Here is a 24,898-nt window from a genome sequence, read left to right as displayed (position 1 = left end):
GAGAGAGAGAGAGAGAGACTTACTCAACTTAATATTTAAACTCCATCTAACAAAAACCCAGCAACCCTACCATCTCAAAGTGTCGCTACGCCCGAGTCCATATCACAATACACAAACCTCCACTGACCACCGCTGCTACTCCTAAACCAGTGCCCCCAACCCTGACCTGTCCTAACACTGAACCTCAGGACAGCATTTACAACAGACAGCAAGGGCAAACCAAAACACATCACGTCACATCGCTAGCAACACAACATTACCTGCTGTAGCACAGACAGAGCCACCCTGACAACCAAAAACACGATCTCAGTGCGAGTGCACCCTTTCGGCCAGGGAAACTCAACCAGAGCACCATTTTACGAATTTTAGTTAATTTCGTCCCCACGCCCACACCGGAAGGACAGAGGTACGGAGGGAGGAGGGGAGGGGAAATTCCCGGTATGTTTTAACCACAGTCAATAGCAGTGATATCTCTTGAATGCGTGGGCGCTGTGTTGTTGCTGGGTGATTGCTGTTCATTGCTCTGCTTCGGTGATATGAGCGTGGTTCATCATGTAAACAAAGTGGTTAAAACCTGAGAGCGGTACAGTGAAAGAGGCAGTGACAGAGAGGGAGAGAAAGATACAGGCATGCTCTCTCAGCTGCTTAAACACCAAGCGCTGCCACTCCACCAGGAGGCTGGGAATTGATGTGAATTATGTGAATTCATTCAGTCAATCAATCAAAGTGAGCATTTTCCCAGTGGCGTCGTTGTAAAGTGCTGGATGGATTTTTCCAGACTGAAAAAAAAAAACTGAAACCCCAAAAAGAGAAAAAAATGGAATGCTTCTCCCTGACTACAGTAAAAGGCAGCTGAAACAAACTTCTGTTTTCCTCCAGTAATTCTTCACTCCCCCAGATTTAGTGAAGCCCTACCCTCTTCCCGAATCCCTCCTACAATGCCTCCACCACCTCCCCCTGTGACCCCCTGCCCCCCTGTGGTGAGAGCCAGGAGCAGTGATGGGATTTTGACAAGCATTACACATTTAGGAATCTCTTGCACGGTTCTCACGTCACGAACACTAGGATGAGAGCCCCCAGGGGCTGACGAAAACCTCACCCTGAAGTGTGGGGCCCGTGGCATTTGCACAAACAGCACGGAAATCAAATCAATATTCACAGGGCTTCGCCGAGCGCCATCGCCATGGGAACGGTAGCCTTCCCTTGTATTTGGCGAGAAATCGCGTGAGGCGAGGAGAGGATGAGCAGACCTCCCCCTCGACTGGACCGGGGCCCGACTCAGGCTGTTCCCAGATCAGCCGAGACGGAGAGTTCAGTGCTCAGAGAGCATTCCTGTGGGTCTGAACATCTGAACTGCAGTTTGTAATCAGATTACGGTAAATAAGATCACATAATGAGCGGAATCTGGGTGTGGGCAGCAATACTGTCCAGCTACGTGTCTATGCATGCATATATGTATAAGTGTGTGTGTGAATTTATGTGCAAGTATGTGACTGTGCATGTTCTTTTCTCTCCCCCATTCAAAAAACTCAGTCAAAACCAGAGAGGAATTATTTCTCTCTGGTTATAGTTATAGTCTCTCTCTGTCTCTCTCACACACACACACACACACACACACACACACGCACGCACACGCATGCACGCACGCACGCACACACGCGCAAACACGCGCATGCAGACACAAGCACACACGCATACACGCGCGCGCACATGCACACAGACACGTACAGGCACACACACACACACTTACAGCCTGATCCAGAGCCTGAGAAGAGGTCCTCATCGTCAAAGAACTCATCATTGCCCGACCCCTCAAGGTCCACGGGTCCCCTCTTCTCCTGGGAGGGAGTCCATCGCTGGCCCTAAAACAGAGGAACATGATAATGATGAAGAGTCACAATTCACCACAATCAAAGCAATGCATTCGCTCAACTGAGTATCAGATTCACTGATATATCTCAAAACTGACATAAAGCTTTACAAGAAAAATCAATATAAGGAAAAAAGAAACATTTCCTATAATTTTAATTACATTGCTATAAAAGCACTTTTGAAATATGTGCATAAAATTGTATCAGAAATGTACAATTTAATTTTATACCTGTCAACATTCAGCACTTTTGTTTCCTGCTATTTTACTCCTCTCTACTGTATGTTGTCAATCATACATCAAGGATTTCTGAGATCTACTAAGCGTGACTCTACCACTAACAATCCTAACTGCCAAATGTTGAATATGTCCCAGAAAAACACCTCAGAATTCTGACATGTGCTTATCACAATATTTGTATAAGATAACAGTGGAAACTCAGACAAAAGAATGTTCAGTGTTGTTCATTGTGAAGCATTTCATTTTCTGCATCTAGCCATGTTGTGCTATCAGAATGGATTTTCCTTTGAACAGCAGCGATGGAAGAAAAGTCTTTTAACACAGCGATAATCACCTGCTTTTCACCACATTTCCTAATCTGTTTATTTCTGGTCTGAGACCTGAGGGGATAGTGACATGGAAATCACCACATGAAAAGGAAAGGGTCTGTGTGTGTGTGTGTGTGTGTGTGTGTGTGTGTGTGTGTGTGTGTGTGTGTGTGTGTGTGTGTGTGTGTGTGTGTGTGTGCACGCGCGTGTGTCTCTCTGTGTGTGTGCGTCTCTGTGAGTGTTTGTCTGTGTTTGAGTGTGTGTGTGTGTGTGTGTGAGCTTGCACATTGGGGGTGAGATACTGGAAGCTGTTGACTGCAACTTAAAGGACTAATTACACTTGTCAGTGAAAGTTCTTTAACCTTTCAAATCTTCCCTTTTCAGAGGGCTTTCAAAAGTTGACAAGGGGCGCCTTTACCGACTGAAACGGTGACTGGGGTTTGACAGATTAATTTTGCTTGTCACCCATACGGTGGCATATGGTGGATATTTCTTGTTCAGTTGACATCCCATTCCATTTCAACAAAGGCCAAGGCTCGCACCTATAATGGCCGTCATACCCCTGAGCTTTAGTACATCATCAATACATGGAGGAGCCCATTATCCATGGCCAAAGACCTGCATCCTGTTACATTACTTGCTTGGCAGATAACCTGTTTTACTGAAGCCGTTCAGGCTCAGTTCTTTGCTTAACGGACCCCCGGCAGTGGCCCAGCAGTGATTTGAACTTGCAACCCTCTGGTACTAAGCCTTGTTCCCCATGCGCTACCTGAACCACTAACCTCCACTGCAAAAATGCAGCCTGCCTCAGGATTCCAAAACCAGGAGCAGGACTGAACTGGCAAAACTTTGTAAGAAAACAGCATGTCGCCGCTGTTGGCCGTGCACTGAACCTGACCCCACAAGGGGACGGGGGGAAGGGGGGGGGACCACACGGCACACGGAGGAAATTAACCTCCACTAAACGGTCAGGCGCTGGGACGGTCACGGGACAGAAATCGACCAGCCAGGCAGCCGGGAGCTACGCGAAGTGGAGGGACAGACAGCTGCGCGACCAGAGGGTGCTGGCAGGTCTGAGCCAAACTGGAGCCCAAACTGCAGGAAAAGAGAGGGATACGGAGCTATGGAGGTACGGAGCACAAACTGGAGAAAGAGAGGGATTTTTAAAGAAAGAAAATGGTGAACAGCGTTGTTGAAACTGACCATGGTAGTGCTGGATGGGGGGATTCAGGTTTATCTATTTTCTATAGCAGTTTGTGTGACTATAATAAATTGATAATGCCGGAAGTAAAGGAAGATTACTGAACAAATTAGCATGTGTGTGTACATCTGCGTGTGAAACATACAAAATGGTCACATTCACAGGCCTGAAGCAACATGCATGCATTCATTGTTTCATTTGGGCATTGTGATTGAAAGACTGAAAGATTCTGGTGATTGTGGAGTGGTTTTCAGGAAGAGGGAGGGCACATGATGATTGGTGGTGGCGTTGGGGGGGGGGGGGTTGTTTACGATGAAGGCAGTTGCCATGGACACCCCTGTGTGTTGGCAAAGTTTACAGTCAGACAATAAAACACGGTTTATAAATGGGGTGACATTAACTCCTGACAGCGCTGTAAATTATATAACGAATGTGAATGGTATATGATATACATCAAGAGCAACCTAAATACACAAAATACAAATCAAAAGCCACCCTATATTTAATCTCCCCTCTACCCACAACCCCCCTGCAACACTGCATGAAGGACAGAGATTGGGATCTCACATCCAGAGCCATACCCACACTGAGCACGCCCAGCGCTCGCGCCTCCTGGCCCCCTCACAGTGATCTGAGTGAGCAGTGTCACTGCCCCACTCCACTCCCCTTTCATCTCAGGGCTGACATCCTGTCTGCGTTCCCCCCTCCCCCCCCAACCCCCCAACACATCCTCCTCTGGCTGGCTGCTCTCCCAGTGGAACCCCCCTTCTCAAAATCCCCCCGCCCCGCCACCACCACTCCCCAAACACACACACACACACACACACACACACACACACATACACACCGCCTCCCTCCTTTGCCCTGCATTCTGACACACAAGGGAAAAAAAAAACAAAAAAAAAACAGGAAAAAACAGGGAAGCTCATGCTCCCAGATCAGCGCGCTCTGTGTCTCACACGAACATGCAGAGAAATGCACAGACACACACCCACAAATCAGCAACACTCACACACACACAAGTGTATTTTTTGTGTGTGCACATGTGTATTTGTACACATGTGCACACACACACACACACAAACACACACGCATGATCACACCATGCAAGAAAACGCAGAACACATGACCCAAGAAGGAAAAGATGACACACACGCTAACAATAATTAAGAAATCCATAAAACGGTCGAAAGCATTTCAGCCCTTGGAAAATGGCTTTACAAAACAAAAAAACAACTGGGGGGGTTTGAGATGGAAATAAACACAATGAAAGAGGCTCTTTCTTCTGCAGTTTGGTTGGGGTCCAGCGTTGGACTTCATGCTGGAAAAGAACGTATGAAGGCGTAATGAACGCTGGAACCCTTATAAACCCTGCCTCAATGGCAGTGTGCTATCCTCCCTCTCCTCCTCCTCCTCCTCACAGCACAAAATGGCAGAGTCCATTCCAGCATTATTGAGTCCTGGCCGTGTTACAAGATGCCGATATACTGGGAGAGTCCCAGCTGGTAGGAATTCCGGCTGTGTGCTGTGAAGATATAACTCTATGGCTTTTCATACACAATCCTACGGTCCCCATCTCCGTGTTTTTTGAGATCCAGCTCCGCTGTACATACCTCTGCATTTCCGAGATGCATCTCTACGATGCGCACATCTGCGCTTTCCAGATTAAACTCTCATCTCTACACATCCACACATCTCTATTGGCCCTATTGTGCGCGTATCATACTGTATCAGTGTGTGTTTTCCACTCATGGCTGTGGAATTACTGGGGCTGTTTGTGGGTGTAATTTGCCATGTGATGTGATTAAGGGTTGGTGCACGCTGCCTCTGTGTCTCCGCGTCTCCGGAGCGCGTGTGTGCGTGTGTGTGCGTGTGTGTGTGTGTGCGTGCTCGTGTCTGCCGCCTTTGTCTGACCACGGAGACGACGCTCAAAAAAAACCCAAAAAAAACAAACAAAAAAAAAACAACACAAAATAACAATGAACACAGGAGTGCTTGCGCAGGTGTGTGTGTGTGTGTGTGTGTGTGTGTGTATGTGTGTGTGTGTGTGTGTGTGTGTGTGTGTGTGTGTGTGTGTGTATGTGTGTGTGTGTGTGTGTGTGTGTGCGCACGCGTGAGCGGATCGGAACAGAAGCACTCGCTGGACTCCGTCCACAGCCCCGGCATGGTCGGCATCACTTTATTAGATGCCAGCTCGTAAAATGTCCGTCTGGGTTTAATCATAAAGGGAAATCTAATTGTACACCATGCCTCTCTGATTTTCAGTTCCACGGAATACCCACTTTCAAATTAAACATTAGAAAAAGTATGAGCCCGCATTACCCGCAGATTACAGTGCAAGAGATGATCAAACACAAGTGGAACAACTGAATATTAATCATACATTAATGAAGATGAAAGATGAGAAGAGTGAACCTCCCCCCCACCCTCTCTCCTGCTCTCTTGATCTCTCTCCCTCTTTTTCCTAATATGGAAAGTTGGGAACAGTTTATGTGAGTTGGATGAGGTGGGAATTCCAAGGTTGAATTTCTAAGCAAGCCAGTATTTGAAGGTGAAAGCAAATGTTTCTGTTTTTCTCGGTTTATCTGTAAATTTATGATTTGGGTGTGTTCCGGGAGTGCTTTTTCCTCAGCGGTCTGTTGTTGAAATATATGTTGGCAACGCATTTCTGTCTTTTTACTCTTTTAAAAGAAAAGATGCTTTGAAGCTCTGTCCTTCCTCATGTGTATGCCTTCATAACTGAACCCCTCTTGTGTATGTCCAGGGAAGGCAGACGACCGTAGTCCCTGCATGATACACAGTCTGTCTGTAACCGGTAGTTAAACCATCGGAGTATGCTGATGTCACAGTGCTCATAAAAGATCAAAAGCATATGGTGGTTCCTTGAGATAGCCTTGATGTTTTTCAAAAAAAGTCTCTGACATGCCTTCCACAATAACGAGCGATTTTCAATGGGTTTAAAAATAATGTCGCCGCATTCCTGTACAGTGAATGGTGTCTTTTACAGCATCCTGGCTGTCGCCATGCAACTCTCTCCCTCCTGTGCAAACCTCCAGCTCGGTCTCATTTCTGGCATTCTACAGGGCAAGAATCAGTTGGTGCCCTCAAAAAAATACTGGCATTTAGCATAAGCTCTTATCCAGAGCGACTTACATAGGTTACAATGTTTTTACAAGTTACCAATTTATACAGCTGGATGTTTACCGAGGCAACTGTGGGTTAAGTACCTTGCCCAAGGGTACAACTGCAGAGCCCCAGCACGGAATCGAACCAGAAACCTTTCGGTTATACGGTTATGAGTTCTGCTCCTTACCGCTGTGCTACACTGCCGCCAACCAACCCATGGATTCACCCCAAAAATCGCTTCTAATGTGTGATATTTGGTGTAAACACACAGTGCGACAACGGCTGCCGTAGCTGGGTTGTGGCAGATGAGGTTTAGTGTGTAACGCTAAGGCAGAATGGGGGAACAGGAGAGGCTGTCCTCTCAGGGCAGTGGTTTTGGGCGGGCCCCCTGAGCTCTTCCAATCGCCGCGGCAGGAGCGGCCAGGTCTCAGGCCGCTGGCCGCCGCTTCTCGGGCGCCGGGCCGAGGAAGTGGGAGGGGAAGGCGGACACGGCCAAGGCCACTCTCCAGGTGGACGTGTTTATTCTCTGTGATGTCTCGCAGGAGGAAGCCGCTCTGATAAACGATCCGGAGACTTCCACGCTGTGACGCAGGCTGGCAAGACCTTCCAACAGAAACTGCTGGCTAACTCAGTACATAGAGCATGAGACTCTAAATCTCAGGGTTGTGGGTTCGAGCCCTACATTGGACCGGCCTGGTGTTGGGGTGGCAGTTTAGCATAAGGGCAAGGGGCAGGACTAACAACAAATTGTTTGTTCAATTCCCTGCTGGGGCACAGCTGATGTACCCTTGGGCAACATACTTAACCCTGAACTGCCTCAATAAATATCCAGCTGTATAAATGGATAACATGTAAAAACTGTAAACTAAGTAAGTCGCTCTGGATAAGAGCGTCTGCTAAATGCCAATAATGTAAAGTAACTGTTAAGAGAACAGGAGCCACAGGCTTCTAATTGCCTACCCAGAATGCTCCTGTGCAGTAAAGGTGGGCAGGACCTAACAGGTCTGAGCAGCAGGGGGGGGGGCTTCTTTTCACAGGCGACCTCTCAAAGAACAAAAGGTTTTCTCACCTGGGCTGATCTGAAGGCCGATCTAAAACGGGAGGGGCCTAGATCTCTCTCTGTAGCAGAGCAGGCCCGGGGTGCTGCGAAGAGGCAGGCAGGCAGGCTGCTTTCACATTTTTCATGGCTCAAGAGCCTTTAGAATACGCATCAATCTAGCTGAGGGGCCGCTAGCATCCCCCCTTCCCACGCCTTCGCACCTAACGCCAGCGACCCTGAGACGACTCTTACGACCCTCTGTAGGGTAATGCGCATGCATATAAATGTAGCCACCCAGCAGGCGCCGCATGAACAAGCAGGAAAACAAGAGGACAACAAAGGCATGGACATCCGCCACAATCTAAAGGCGTTCACCCCTCGAGTGCATAGAAATGCAATGGACGCGTTATCAGCTCCCATTGTTCCTGGGCGGCTCTGCCGGGAGGAAGCGCAGAAATGCTGATGTGGCTGACGGAGGAAGTGCTCCTTTGCGGGGAGTTTCCGAGGCCACTGGCAGGCCACAGGAGACACGCTGATCCCGCTGTCCTGAAAGGAACCGCGAGAGAGACGCCGATGAGCCGTATGCTAATTACTTCTGCTTTCACGCCTAGCCCTGCCTCCAACGGTACACTGGGGCTCTGATAAGGGCCGATGGAGGACAGTGGGGGGCATGGTCAGGTGGCTGAGAGTTCAGTCTTTTGGGAGTCCGTGACAGGGATCTCTCTCCACCGCCTGCTGTATTAGAGGTGCTGCTGGAAGCACTAGCTGGGGGCAGCAGGATGCCGTTTTGGTTTCCATTCTCTCAGATCCTTCTGTATATGGCCCCCCCTCGACTAAGGCGATTTCCTGACACTGAGAGGGAAGACAGACATATATTTGACAGTGCGGTTGATCTGACCCCCGCCAGGAGGATAATCTTAGTCCCCCACTGCCCAAAAGCTCAAACGGCCTGCAGCGGCATGTCCTCTACAGAATCTTTTCCTCTGGACATGTTGTGCTCATTGATTTTAAAAACCAAGCCTCTCACTGCTCTTTCTACCTCTGTCCCTATTTAACACCTTTCTCCTTCCTTCTTTCTGTCTTCCCTCTCCATGTCATTCCTTCTCTCAATTTTTCTTCAAATTCACATTCTTTATTGGCATGACTGTTTCAGTGATAACAACGCTGCCAAAGCAGTCACTCTTACAAACAGATCGTAACATGTAACCAGATCAGTAATGAATGAGATAGAGGAAAAAGAAACAAACAAGCAGACATAAAATATAAACCCTTCTCTCTCTCTCTCTCTCCCCCTCTCTTTCTACCTCCTTCCTTCTCTACCTCCTTCCTTAGCTCTCTTCCTTCTCCATCTTCTTCCTTCTCCCCCTGTCTCTCTCTGTGACAGCTGTGGTTCTCAGTATGTTGGACAGCAGCCAGTTTCTAATACTCAGATCATCAGTGGGAGAAATCAGACACATCACTGCTTTCATGGCAGAGCCAACAAACTGTATCCCGGACCCCACCACTTTTTATTTAGTGAGGAAACTGTGACTCTGTCTTACATGGAGAAAGACATGCTTGGGAGAGGAAGCGAGAAAGAGAGAGAGATACAGAGAGCGGACGAGGTGGGGAGAGAGATGAAGAGATTGGAAATAGAGAAATACAGAGAATGGGGGGGGTGAGAAAAACAGAGAGGATAAGGTGGAGAGAGAGGAAGACATGGGGGTTATAGAACTAGAGAGAAAAGGGTGTGTGTGAGAGAGAGACAGAAAGAGACAGAGATTGAGAAGAGAGTGACAAGAGAGGTTAGCGAGATGGAGTGCCATGTGCACCGAGATCACTGGATTGAGGTAGGAAGCCTGTGTTAAGGTGATGACCTCATTTAGAGTCACGAACACCTGCCGCCTCGAGCCGAGATTAACAGAGCGAATCCTGACATCTCCTGGAGCAGGTGTCTCTTCCAACCTGTGCAGACAGACGCCTCCCACCAACCCCCCAACCCCCCCCCCCCCCCCGTTCCGGAGCCTCGCAGGCCATCGAAGGTGACCCGCCCAGGATGGAAGTCAGCTACTATCAGTTTGACACAGCTTTGTCCCTGACTGGCCTACAGAGGTTATTCCGTGTGGTTGCAAAAGCTTTTTCAAAAAAAAAGTCTGTCGGGTTGTTTTTGTTTTGACAATTTAAAAGCTGCACTGCCAAACCCAAGTGTATCTCCATACCACCAAATGCTTCCTCTTCCAATTAGGGATATTGTATCTTATTACAAAACATTTATTTGTAAGGAAGTAACACCCTCGAGTATTCAACAAGGAAACGCAGGAGAGGGGGTTGAGGAGAGGGGGTTGCAGAAATTTGGGGGGGGTTCGCTGAAGATGCGCTCAGTGGAGCTGAAAGCAGCACACAGCTGTTTCTGCGGAGCATGGCTATAATCCCACCATCCCACAATCCCCAGTGTGGAAGCCACCCATCCCATAGTCTTACTGGATTAAATCCCATCACTGCACTGACGTCACACGCACATATGGGCAAAAACACACACGCAAACACACACACGCACATGCATGCACACTCACATTTGTGCATGCACACTAATGCATGCACGTATAGATTTGTGCATGCACACATGCACACACATGGCACTGAAGCTCAGTCAGCTGCAGTTACCCAGTGCCTCTTGGTGCAGCCCTGCCCAGTCCAGCCCTGCCCAGTCCAGCTCTGCCCTGCACGCTCCCTCACAGGCCCCTGTGTTTAGCTTCCACATCTGTCTCCTCTCCACTGACACATCACTCAGTGTGTGGAGCCATCCTACATTATACATGCCCTTATGAATCATGCATCAAGCCAACGGACTCTGCCCAAGCTCCCCCTTTTTAGCGCACCCTTGCTCCCGTGTGCAGGCTACTGCCCCCCCAAGCTCCCAATTAACTGACCCCCCCACCTTCCTGTTCTACTGCACCCTCACCCCATTCTACTGCCCCCTCTCCTCATTCTACTGCCCCCTTCCCCATTTTGCTTCCTCCCATGCTTCCTGTCAACTGCCCCATCTCCCCTTTCTTCCAGCCCTTCTCCCCATTCCACTGCCCCTTCTCCTCAACCCACTGCACCCTCTCCCCATTCTACTGCACCCCTCCCCATTTCACTTCCCATCAACTGACCCCTCTCCCTGCTCTGTTGCCCCCTCTCCCCATTCTGCTGCCCCCTCTCCTCAGTGTGACAGGGAGGGAGGGGCATGTATTTGATAGGCAGGCTGTGTTCAGTTGGCACCGTTGAAATGTGTCTGAATTATTCATCCTGCGCTGCTCTCCTCCAGAGACTGGCATTTCTCTCCACTCCACTGCGCCCTCCGGCTCCATCTCCCCTCGACCCGCCACCCCCCCCCCCCCCCTTCCCATGTGATCTCAGAGACAAAGGCCATGTAGACCCTGGCTGCAAGCTCACACTGTCTCACAGCTCAGAGTCACAGACAGGTCAAAGGTCAGGAGGTCAGAGCTGCTGGGGTGTCATACGACATTATGTGGATATGTCTGTGTGTGTGTGTGTGTGCGCGCACGCTCGGGGCACGGTTTGTGTGTGTAAGCACACATGCTTGTATGAATGCTGTATTTGAAGAAGTGTGCCTGTGTAAAGTGCGCCTGTGTAAAGTGTGCTTAAAGCCACTCATTTTGCACATGTGTTAGCTGAGTGAATGTGTTAAGCCCGTGTATGTGTGTGCGTGCGTCTGTGGTTTACATTAAGGTGTTGCTATGGTCTCAATGGTTCAATACATGTGCTTAAACTGTGTTTTTTATGTGTTACTGAGTGTGTGTGTATGTATGTATGCGTGACCTATATCAGTGTATATGTTTTTACGTCAACATGCACGTGTATTTTAGATTCCAGAGAGTGCATGTGTATCATTGATGTAACTGATCGGCATTTGTGAGTGTACCGTGTTGTTTATGCTTTGTGTGTGTTATGTTAGTACGCATTTTATGCCAATGGCTAGAAAGTGTGTCTAGGAGGGAGGGCCCCAGCACATTTGCCAATAGAGTCTTCATCTGTCTGTATGGGTTTGTGTATCCTGTGTGTCTGTACGCCTGTGGGGCCTGTCTGTGTGTGTGTGTGTAGGGTACTTCTCGCCTGTCTGTGTTTCTGTAGGGCTTCAGTGTGTGTGTGTGTGTGTGTGTGTGTGTGAGCGCAGGCCTGAGCTCAATGGTGTCTTTCTCTCAGCACAGGGCCTCCTGTGGATCATAACTTTTCTCGTGTTCCTAAGAAACTTTTCAAAAAGGCTCAAAAATGCGGGTGCGCGAGTGTGTGCGCCCCCATGCGCACGCCGCCCCTTTTGTTTTTGTTCACGTTCCTCCCCATCTCTCCCCCCTCCCCGTGAGCACGTCTCCGTCTGTGCCTTCTCGCACAGCTGGGGGGGGGGGGGGGGGGGGTTGCCGCAGGCTTCTCTTTCGAAGAGAAGGGCAGAGAGGGGAGGGGGGGTGTTTACTAAGCTCCCAGAGCCTCTATTCAAGTACTATAGCACAAAATTCATTTATAAACCTCACAGCTTCTGGGAAAGGCCTGAGGTACTAGCAAAGTGTAAATGAATGAGAGGAGCTACGAGCGATATTAACAGCCATGACAAGCTCTCGGCATGTGCGGTGATGTCGCAGCAATGCTGTGAGAAGTACAGAAGGTTCATTTTTTGAGGCTAAATTCGCTGAAGAGGTGCAACTTGAGAAAACGCCTTCCCCACCCCCCCTCAATTTGAAGTTATGCATCTAACACGTTTCCTTCACAAAACAACTTCCAGCAGACAATTGTCAAAGGTGACGAGGACAGATCTGCGTTTCATTAACAGCTCAGTCAAACCTAATTTCTTGATCTCCGCTGGAGCGAAAACCAGCATACACAGCAGTTCACTGGGACCGGGGTGGAAAAACACAGCTCCAGGCAGCCATGACTGTGGAGCAGTGATTAGAGCACCTGACCTGGGCCCTGGGATTCACCGCGGTTTATTCCAAACAGAGCTACTTCGGGATAAGGCCTCAGCTTCTCCTGGCAAGTACTGATAGGAGAGTGGGGCTCCAACAATGGGTGGAGCCATCATGTGTCACCATGCTGATGCGAACCAATCAGGACGGAGCGCTACGGAATGTCTGGTCGTCAGATTCAGCGAGCCGGCGATTGACGGCCGGTGGTAGGTTCGACCCTCAGCGGGGTTAATGATGTCTCACTCCCTCGTTGTGTCTGCGGGGTTACAGAACGTGCGAGATGCGGAGCTGCGGCGGGGGGGGGGGGGGGGGGGGGGGGGGGGGGGGGGGGGGGCAGAGTCTCGCCCGGGACAAGGCTGACAGCCCGCATGGGCTGATATACGACGCAGTGAAACAGAAGTGATACACGGAGCACGCTGCTCTGATGAGAGTCACATTCGCCCGCCGTCATCTGATTCCTATCAGCGCTGGATCTTTCGGTCCCTGTGGAAAGACTCGCTGAACCCGGCCCTAGGAGCCTGGGGGTCAGGATCGGGAGGAGCAATTCAATACATTTGTTCTAAAGATATTCTACAGTTAAAGATTTATCACCCTCTCCTGACCATTATGAAACTCCTGTTCTTTCTGAGTGAGTATGACATTGCCAAGAGAACTGTACTCACAAAGGCTGGACGATGAGTAATATCAATGAATTACCTGTTTTTTTTTTTATATTAATATGGGGTTCTTGACAATGAATATTGCTGAGAAGAAAAAACACCAGAGACATTTCTGAGTTTTTCTGTTGAGCAAGCATTCGAATAATGATCCAAGTAATCGATAGGTGGTGTTTAAATACAAAAAAACTCCAATAAACCCAAACCCATAATTGATTACATTATTCAAATCACAGTAGCTGCTTTTCCCAGTAGACTATGGTTTTCACCTCCTGCGGTCTGGACGCCATCACTTGGACTTATATTGACAGTGAGAGCCAAATGGCCGCCCTCCTGCTACACACGCTGTCTTTCGAGCATGATCAGCCCAACAGAAGAGGTGGAGACAGGAAATGACGTTTCTAAGAAGGAGCAAGATGCTGATTACAGTACAGTACAGAGAAAATGGGTTTTTCTTCCCCATGGAGGAATAATGTGTGTCCTCATTACATGAACTGCAACCGTACCTCCACCACCCCTAAAAAAGATTACTGTCATGTGCAAAGGGTTGCTTTAAAGGAATCAGGCCACTTGATTATTGCGCTCAAGACCTGTGCTTCTCGGTGAAATGGAACTGGGACAGACATGAATGGTCCTGCAGAGCAATATATTCTGTAAAGCAAAGAGGTAAACATCTTTTGGCCTCATGCTGTAAACGGGTTTCAGGCCCATTTCAATTACAGTGGAGCTAACACCTGCTGGCCTGGGTGAAGCATTTCACTCTAACATGTCTGCCCGCATTGCACTGCGGCGAGGCGGGGGGGGGGGGGGGGGGCGTGTTTCGACCGGCACGCATTTGGATTCCAGGGCTAGAGAGCAGTTAGACAGGACAAAGGGAAGGCAGGGCTGAAACTTTAATGCAGCTAAGTGGTCTCTGAGGAGCAGGGAGGTGCGGGGAAGACCGTGACGAGGAGGAGAGGGAAGGAGGGAGACAATGAGGTCGAGAGAGGGAGCCGATGCAGAGGGGGGAGAGGAACGAGAGCTGCAAAGGGGAGAGGGAGGGAAACGGACCGACGGCCTCGCTCCAGGGTCCAGGAGCGCTCCTCCTCTGGAAAAAAGGGATATTTTTACAGGGGGGAGAAAAAAATCTAATCAAGCAGATGTAATTGAATCTGGAGCTTGCAAACAGGACCGGTCTGAACGGGGCCCGGGTGAAGAGAGCAACACTGAAAGGGCCGCTGTTGGGCTTTAATGCAATCACGAGCGGTGAGACGAGCGGCCTCCGAAAAACGCAGCCCAGAAAAGGAATCAGACCCCCACCCCCGGCCCGGCGTGCTGATGCAGGTGACACACAGGGCCGCTGTGTCGGGACGGGAGGGAGGGAGCAGACACAGGGGCACAGTGTGTCCAGGGGCGGACACCGCACAGGGGCGCGACTGTGTTGGGAAATTTTAATCAAACACACAGGACGGGTCTCTTCATCCGCTAATTTACTGGTGTTTAATGACCAGGTTCCCATACTACTGCGCAACTGCATTACTGAGGTACCAGACAGTGGTTTAGGTATTACTGGGGTGCAGCTTTACAGGTGTATTAGGGAAGGGTTATAGCATTTCTAGGGTACAGCATTACTGGGGTACTGGAGTCACTACGTTACTGTGGTAAATACAGTGGGGGGTTTCTTCTTACTGGGCCACTGCTACTACTGGAGACAAAACTGCATTATTCAACTAGGAAGGAAGGGCTTACGTCAAAGGGAAATCACTGGGATTTTTTCTTTTTCACAAGTGCACAGCTGACACCAAGTATAAACTGACATTGGTTTTCAAAAAAAAGTGCTTCCTCTCTGAGGATGTGTGCGTAGTTAAGAATTTGATAGTTGCCTCTATATCCTTATGCTCATATATTTTTTGAGCACCCGTGAATGTTAAGGGAAGTGCGAGGCCATGTCTCCAATGTCAGCCACGTCTCACTCCTAACAAGACTCGGCTTTTTTCACCGACTGTAATGTTGCCCCTCCGAGACGGATTAGGGTCAGGAGTAGTTTAGGATTGGGCTTTTAATGGCAAAGCCATTGTGGATATTATGCAGATTTCAGATGCAGCCCCCCCCCCCCCCCCCCCCCCCCCACCCCTGCCAACTGCACCTACCCCCGTGCCCGCGGGGGTGGTAAACAGACGGCAGGAGCATTTAACACCTCCACCCCAATTCCTCCTTCCTGACCCCCCCCCCCCCATCCTTCCTCCCATTTCATTCACACCTCTCTCTTGCTCCCTCCCTCCCTCAATCTCTCTCTGATAATCCTTTGACCAGGTTGTTTCTGGGCTGCCCTGCTCTCACACAATCCTCCTTCAGCTGCACTAAGCTCTTTATGAACTGTGTTTAACCAGCAGTCCATCTCTCTCATCCCCTCTACCACTCTGTGCCCCCCCCCACCCCTCCCCACCATGTTATTAATGCCCTCCTGTTCAGAGCTATCGTTTAATGATTTAATGCCGGAAACAGATAAAACAGAACTTAAAAAATCAGGGGCGACGCAGGGATAACCAAGAATTATCTAAAATATTTTCCCTGCAACCGAGAGGAGGCTGAGCACACACTGGGAGCCAGACTGTGAGGGATAAAGTCGTGATAATTTTGGCGGACAGAGGAGGCGATCTGCAAAAGGCCAACTGCTGTTCGGCATTACTGAAGCAGTGTTTGGAAAAGATTCTGATCAGCGCTCCTCGGACTTATTCACACGTTTGCAGCTTCACCCCAAACTTCAAAACCTGGTGAAACAGAATATGCGTTTCTGCAGACATGGATGTGCTGGGCACAGGGATGCATCGCAGGACATCTGGACACCCATGGACACAAGAATGCACAGGAAGGGAGTGCTATGGAGGGACAATCGTCTCACCCTTGAGCTAATGCTGGTTATGGTTAAACTCCAGCGCAGACAAACCTTGTAACTCCTCAGCCTTACTTCCCTTGTGCATAATCACCAGAGTTTCCAAGTGTTATGGCCTGTGGGAATTCTGGTGTGCAGCTACCGCCCCCCCCCAGCTCTTGAGCTCTCTCATGATCTGCTCCACCCTTACACATTTCCTCCCTCTTGTATTTACATCTTTGCTACAGCATGATAAACATGCCCACACCCACACAAACACACACACACCCTCAACGCCCCCCCCCCCCCCCAGACACACACACACACACACACACACACGCACGCACATGCATACACCCCCCCCACGCATACGCACAGGCACACATACACCCTCAACGCCCCCCCCCCCCCCACGCATACATCCCCCCCCATGCATATGCACACGCACACCCACACACACACACACACACACACATACACCCCCCCCCCCCCCACGCATATGCACACGCACACACACACACACACACACACACACACAGAGCCTGGTCTTCCTGACTCTGCGGCAGGTGAGAGATACTTAATCTTTCATCCCAACAGTTCTGGATTACACGTAATCTCAGTTGACAAGACATTGTTATCTGTGTGTGTGTGTTGACCATGTCCTGCTGTCACCCACTGAACAGGGACACTGGAGCAGTACTGCCAGAATTGAGCTGAGCCCTGGCAGTATGCTAAAAGACAGAAAAAAATCTGATATTTAAAGAACTAACCCTGATCTCTCTGAAAAAGACTCCATTTGACACTCAATAAAAGCCTTCTGATGCTAAAGGCTTTAGCATCAGAAGGTGTTAATTCATCATGCTTCTGGACAGCGAAAAAGACGCAACGGGGAGCTTTAGACTGGACGTGAATGAGGGGGAAGAGAGAGAGAGAGAATCCATGGACTGTTCTATGACACAAAGAGAGAGAAACCCAAATTAAACTTCCTTTAAAAAAATCTGGGAAAACAAACTTGAATCAGTCAGTTCATGGGCCTCAGAGCTGGAACAAAACCCAATAGAAACCGAGAGCACAGGCAGCCAACGGGGCCAGAGGCACACAGCACAGGCTGCCACTAACCGAGGACAACCTCTGTCAAACACTGATAATTAGAGTCAACCAAATTATAATACAACCCAGGCAGAACTGGGCTACCTCATCTACTGGGACACACATGCCAAAGCAGGGAGGGGAAATAGAAAGAGCTCTCGGGCCCTGAAAGAAAAGGCCGAGCCATTGAGGGACTACCTGAAGGGCGCCGGGCATGCTTAGACGTGGGAACTGACTATCACAGACAGACCAGACCGCCTGGAGCGGTTCAGCTGCGCTCACACAGACCGTCCAGAGAAGCCGAGACAGAGCGGCACTTTTGTGACTTAAATACTACAGTCACCCACATTTTAGAGACATTTTCCACCAATGAAACCAGAACAAAAAAAAAAATCGTCCGGCCTGCCGGAGTGAGAGGAATGGCCTACATCCCCAGGGGGAAGGAGAGGAGCAGCGTGGAAACAGTGGCGCAGTGTGCTTTCTCCCGCAACTGCCTGAGGGAGAAAGAGTGACCCTCAAAAACACCGATGGGGGGGGGGGGCGACGATCTCAAAAATAGCTGTTCAACACAATGTCAAAAAAGGCACCCGGCTAACCGAGCGTAATAGTGTTGCCACAGGTTGAAAACACATTTTAAAGGTATGCTTACTGCTTAAAGCGGCTTACAAGGAAGCTCAGCCGCGCAGTAAGAGACAAAAGGCGTTCAGCCGCCGAGAACGGACGGGGTGTCGCCACAGTTATGATAGCCCATAATCCTGCGTGTTATTTTAACGGCGGAGCGGTGGAGACGTGATGAGATGAGACAGAGGAGACGAGACGGGGCGGCGCGAGGCATCCTGACCCACTAACTGCCTGGGTTCCAGCTTCAGTCAGGGGAATCTGCTGAATTATTCACTGTCCCCCCCCGCCCCACCGCCTCCCCCCATCCCCACCCGCTTCCACACAGGAAGTCCCTTCATCACCGAGCCTTCCGTCACCTCTCAAAGGCCAGCTCTATTAATAACGGAGTTTTTTTTTTTTTACTGCGTTTCTCACTTTCCTTCACTGCTCCCTCGCATATTCCTCACTAATGTGTGCTTCCCACCTCCCCTCAACCCCCCCCCCCCCCCGCCCCCGCCCCCTCCTGCCCAAACACAAGACACACACTGCCACCCCTGACGGACGTGTAAGCGATCCTGCTTCCCCTCCTCACAGAGCGGTCAGTGTACCAGCTAAAGCCACTACAGAGCGTCCAGTGTGCGGGTACCTGCTGCAAACACGACAGCCTCAGTCACTACAGTGCACGCAGTGTACCGACACCAGCTATAACCCATACAGAACGCTTGGTATATCAGTTATAGACACTACAGAGCACTTAGCACACCTGTTACAGCCACTAGAGAACATTTAGTCCCGTGTAGTATGCCTGCTGTTGACATCCGCATAAGCTATTAGTGTACCTGCTACAAACACATTCAATATGTCTGCCACAGAGCCTTTAGAATATATGCTTCATGCGGAAGAGCGATTAGCGTATCCGCTATGGGCTTGACAAAGATTTTAGTATACCTGCTATACGTGTTTATAGCAGGTATACTAATACTATACTACGTGTTTATTACAGTGTTTATTACAGTGCTGAAAACACAAAGAACCATTCAGTATTCCTGCTAGAGCCACCAAAACAGATTTATTATGCCTGCTGTAGACACTTCAGTGTTTAGCATAATGCCGACAGTCACAACAGAGAATTGGATATACCTGCAATAGATACCATGGAGCATTTACTATACCTGCCAAAACACCTGTTATACAGATGCCTAAAAACTTGCCTGTTGCAGACACTTTATAGCATTTATTTTCCTTATAGATCCCCATATGGAAATGAAATGTATTATGACTGAAAAATACACTGTTCAGCCCAGAAATATATTGGAGATAGAATTAAATATTGCTTAGAATGCCTACTACAAGCACCGGACATATTACAGGATGCTGGCCTGTTATGCCAGACTTTATACTGTTCCTCTGACACCTGCATGGCACAACAGGGATATCACTATCACTCATGTCACAATCAATCAATGACAAAGATACAGTGAGAGAGAGAGAGAGAGGAAGAGTTGTGGGGACTGGCATTGTGAGGAGACAGGTCTGGCCCTGACTCCTTTGCCCGGGCCTCAGATCTGCCAGAGAGATGTACAGCGAACTGGTGTGGCGCCGAGGGATGGTCAGCTGCAAGGTGGGCGATGTTCACCTGTTTAGTTCCGCACCTGCCCGGCATCCTCCCTGAATCTGACCAGCATCTGCTTCACCAATGCCCCGCCGAGTGCCTCCTGTTCTTCACACAGCCAATGCCCCACCAACGCATTCCTAAAGTTTGCGTAACTCCTGCCCAGCATGTTGTCCGCCGGCTTTTCGCTCTGTAGGAAATGGCCCTCGTTCCTGAACCCCGTCGGGAGGAGATCAGATTTCCGCCTCCGCCGTCACGCCTGCGCTCTCCCGCTCACCCAACTCGTTAACCTAATTATCTCCACTGGGCCTTTAAGGAAGCACGTCAGCTTGAGCTCACTGCGCGCTGACAGGAGAGGGAACATCTGCTGAAGGAACATAAACAAGCAAACAGCCCCCGGAGAAGGGGAGAGGGGGGACAGGGAGACGGAGGAAAGAGAAGAGACTCACGGAGGGGGAGAGAGGAAGTGATGAGAGGTTTGGGGGGAAAAGAGGGAATGAAGGAGAGAAAGTCACAGAGAGAAAAGGAGAGGGACAGAGGAGAGGAAAGAAGAGGATAGGGGAGACAGACGGTCTGAAAGGCATTGACAAGAGAGTAAGAGGCTTGCTAGGAGCTCTGGAGTAGAATGCAACTGGAAATGTATGGACAGCTATTAATGCAGTTCTGCTAGGCCAGATTTAACTGTACCTCGACACAATGCTCCCCCTCCCACACATACGGATGCGAACACGCATACATACACACACACACACAGAAACATACACTCCTCCATCCCCCAGGACACACAAAACACACACAGATAATGCCCATTTACAGCAACAACGGCAAGCGAAAAGGTTTTATTTATAGTGAAAACTATAGAATGCATGTCACGCTGAATAGACCGGAGCTCATTATGTGCCACGACATAGCAAACAGCTGCTATAGGGCTGACCTTTGACCTTTGAACAGCAGCAGTATGGCACACAATCTCAGTGGAGCACTCCTGCATAATGTACTATATAGCTAATATTTAAAGTGTGTGGTAAGCAATATGCCAGCGTGTGCATACGACCAAGTTCTTTTGTGTGCGTGTGTGTGCGTGTAAGCAGGGCAGTGCGTCTCTCCGGCTACAGCTCCAGACGCTCAAGCCGTCACTGAACTCTGACCCCAGGGGACGGGGGGAGGGGCGGCAGACGGCACGCGAAGCAGCAGCCGCGGCAGCGGCGACGTCAGCCGTGCCCGCACACACACGGTTAAAACAATACACGCGCACACACGCACACACGCGGTCCCCGGCGAGATGGTTGCGCCCTATATTTCTCCGAGCCACAATGTCAGTATTTATAGAGAGGCTGCAGGAGGAAAAAAAGAAAGATCCCAAATGGCAGGGTGGTTTTGGAGTCCCTCCCGCCAGGGGCCCTGCCCACTGCTGCTCTCTCATTATGAATCCCGTTATAGCTCTGGAGCCTGCTGGAGCAGGCACTGCGGTATCAACACGGAGGCCCGGACACCGCAAAACTCCCCCTAAACACACTGCTGTGCTTTCCTAACACCCACCTGCAGCCCAACAAGCTGCTTTACCTTCCTCAGCACCCACCTGTTTGCTTAAACTACTGTACCTACCCTAATACCTACCTGCACACTTCATGCACTGCCGTACCTACCCCAATAATCCCCTTGCACACTCAATACACTGCTGTACTTTCCTCAAGACTCACATATTCGTTTAAACTACTGTGCCTACCCCAACACCCACCTGCACACTTTACACACTGCTGTTACCTACCCCAACATCCATCTGTACTCATCTGCATACAATTTAACTCGCTGCTGTACTTTCTCCAGTGCCTGCAGGCCCAACGCTTGCCTGACACAGACACTGCCCCAGGCAACAGGCGACACTTCACTGTACACCGTCTTCTACCCCCCACCCCCTCCCATTCTGCTGTGGTCTGTACCTCCCTTAAACAATTTACTAACCCACTCCTAAAGTGTGCAAACAAATTTGCTGCAGTATTCCAGCTATAGATTCTGTAAATCTGTCTAGCTTCCAAACACCGAGGAATATTTTTCCCCAAAACACGACACTTTTATAAAAACGCAGCAGCCCTTTGACTCATTGTGTGGATCAAATTAAATCGTTTAGGGCTTCATTGACTCCTTGGCACCATCTCCGCTCATGTGAGTAATTGCTCATAATGTAATTGTTACATTATTTCATTGAGTATTTAGAATGGCCGGGCTCGCTAATGAAATGGAATGCTCGCTTACATTCACAAAGCTGCAGCTAACTTCGTTTCCGTCCACTTTGCCCTCCAAAGGCAGGTCAACAATGACAGGGACTTTGTAATGAGGAGGGCGCCCACTTGACTTCACCGCAACCCTTTAGACCATTGTAACTGCATTCAAAATAATTACCCTGATCTGAAATGTGTGACGATATTTGGATATAATGCGTTTTCGCATATACGTGGGCTGTATAATCAGCACAGCGTGGAGTCTCTTGCAAGAGAGAAGCTGCAATCAGTTCTGCTTAACAGACCATTGGTTCTTTGGCTTTCTTGACTTTCTCATTGGTTCTTTGAGAGAAAAACTTCTTTACTTCTATTTTAGAACCAGGCAATTACAGTACAGTAATCTCTAAACCAGGTGCCACTGGAAATTTGAGGAGGATTTTGTCCGGAGCCAAACCAGAAATCTGCTTCCTGATTTGATTATTACCCATGATTCCCCTTGAGGATCCGTGCAGTGCCTGGGCCAACAATGGCCTCTGACACTCGACACCCCTGTCTATGAAACCGTGATGCTCTGAACAGGGAAAATCAATCCTTCTCAAAAGGAGAAACCATGGATTACAAAACCACAGCCTGAGCTGAGTGCTCTACAGTATTGACTGTTTAGTCAAACTGAGATGCAATAGGCATTAAGACAATGGTCTTCCTCCCCCCCTCCCTCCATCCTTCTCTCTCTCTCCTCACACTCTTTCCCTCCCTCCCTCTTTTTGTCCATTCCTACATCTCTCCCTCTCCCTCTCTTCTCTCCATCCCTTTATCCTTCCCTCCCTCTCTCTCACCCCTCCTTCTCTCTCTCCCTCTCTCAGTAGTCAGTACAGGTAGCTCAACGGTGCACATCCAGAGGCCTGCCCCTCCCCCCCCAGCACGCCTGGCGAAGGCAGCATCTTAATTAGCCGGGTTCTGCTGCCGTGGTGACAGTGGAACGGTACAGTGGATGCAGAAGGAGAGAGAGAGAGAGAGAGAGCGGGAGGGAGAGAGAGATCCTGATAGAGCTGTCACAGAAGCAGCACCCGCATGTTGCCATGGTGACGACCGTGCAGAGCAGGTAGAGGAGCAGTCTCCTGAGACTGAGCTCTGATGGCCTCGGCGCTCGCCTCCCTCCTTCCTCTCCTCTCGCGTTCGCTCTCCAGCCCCCTCTCCTCTCCTCTCCTCAGGCTCTCTTCTCTCTCCTCTCCCATCCTTCCTTCCTTCCTTCCACGCTGAAAACGAAGAGCGGCGCGGACACCTCTCTCTGCGAACGTGCCGCCGCCGCCGTCGCTCTCCTCAGAGCGACGGGCGGCGCCACCCTCGCGCACCTGTGCGCCGCAACACGCAGCCGCTTGTCAATCCTCCACGGGCTCGAACGCGACGGCACCCGCTGTTCCACAGAGAAACATGCGGCACACTCTACGCTCACCGAGGACAGGGCCTGTAGACACACGGCAGCGAACGGCCTTCCCTCTACAGCCTCACCGCGCTCTTCAAAAGCAGAGCTACACAGTACCACAGCTATGCAGCACTGGCTGTTCGCATGTTTGAGTTTTATAACACTTAATCCGCGATAAGCACAGCACTGGTTATGACAGCGCTGTGTAACAGACTGACCCGTGATGTTTTCTATCTGTGCTGAAGTTCACGAGGCCTTACTATATGCACTTATGGGCCTTCGGTTTCTAAAGCCGCTCTGGACAAGAGCGTCTGCCAAATGACTACATTCAGATGTAATCCCCACGTCCTCAGAGATAGAGCCATACAGTCTCCTTCCCCTCCTCAGAGATACAGTGATACCGTATCCCCCCTTTCTTCAAAAGTACATAATGTACAGTGCGGCTCTGTCTTCAGACTGAGCCACGTACCGCCCCACCCCCCATCTCATAGTAGCAGTACTGCGACGGCCGAAGTGTAAACTCTTTCCTTACCCACAACCTCACCTGAATGACCAGCTAGAAAATGCTGTAAGGTGTGCTTCTGGTGAGTGATGAGTATGGTGTATATGCATATATGTGCGCATGTGTAGAGGGGAGTGAATGCAGTCTGTACGTGTGTGTTGGTCTATGTGTGCCCATTTTGTGGTGGGTGTGTGTGTGTGTGAGTACGTATTGTGTGATGTTGGTGTATTGTGTATGGTTACGTGTTTGTGTTTGTGTGTGTGTGTGTGTGTGTGTGTGTGTGTGTGTGTGCGCGCGCACATAGCGGATAACGTGGCCCTGTTCTTTTTATGCGTGTGTGCACATACGTGCAAGGAGTGTATTAATGTGTATGTGTGTGTGAACACATGCTGTGGTGGTAGTGACCGCGATGGAATTGTGGTCACAGTCAGTCACGGTCAGCACCGTCAGGGGTCAGCTGCTCGCAGAGACCCCCTTTGTCCTCCCGTCGCAGAGGCTGAGGGGGAGACACTTCCTGCTTCAGATCACTTCACACCACACATTCCACACTCTCCCCATCATCTTTCTCTCTTTCTATTTTTCAGTCTTTCTTGCTTTCTCTCTTTCCCTCCCCCTCTTCCTCTCTATGGCACTCTTTGTCCCATCTCTCACTGCACAAAACAGTGATTCATGACCCAGAATCCAGCGTGATCCTTGCACACACACTTCCTCGCACGCATAGTCATATACACACACTTCATCGCACGCATACACGCACGCACACACTTCCTCTCTCATACACACATGCATTCTCACATGCATACAAACACACAGGTGTAAATTGTTGCTCACACACTCTCTTTCTCTCTCTCTCTCTCTCTCTCTCTCTCACACACACACATACACACACGTGTGAAAATTGCACAAGGACACAAGTTAAGATTGCCAGATGCTTTAAATTGACCGCTCAACCCTCCATTCTGTCAGGTCCATCATTAGGGACACCTCCCCCGATCACAATAGCCCCCTGGCACCTGAACCCCGCTACACTGTCCCCAGACCCCACCAGCGCCCTTGGACCTGCATGTCACTGCCACACACACACACACACAGTGCACAGCTCAGCAAAGGAGGCAGAGGTTGCGGATTGTTAAAGGCAAACTCCCCGAGCTGAAACACCGCCCTAAATATAGCCCTCTCGCGGGGATGGGGGGCCAGAGCAGAGGCCTGTGGGAAAAACAGA

At 49.9% G+C, this 24,898-nt stretch overlaps 1 protein-coding gene across 1 annotated transcript in view; it reads right to left on the bottom strand.

The window, feature by feature from the left end:
• Positions 1-24,898, bottom strand: part of sdc3 (syndecan 3) — a 30,953-nt gene that overhangs the window by 3,782 nt on the left and 2,273 nt on the right. The window contains exon 2 of the mRNA XM_036515748.1: positions 1,751-1,862. Coding sequence (XP_036371641.1) covers positions 1,751-1,862 — 112 coding nt within the window. The remainder of the gene's footprint in view (positions 1-1,750; positions 1,863-24,898) is intronic.

This window comes from Megalops cyprinoides, chromosome 21 (genome assembly GCF_013368585.1).
Source record: "Megalops cyprinoides isolate fMegCyp1 chromosome 21, fMegCyp1.pri, whole genome shotgun sequence".
NCBI lineage: Eukaryota > Metazoa > Chordata > Actinopteri > Elopiformes > Megalopidae > Megalops > Megalops cyprinoides.
This window is presented reverse-complemented; position numbering and strand designations above follow the sequence as displayed.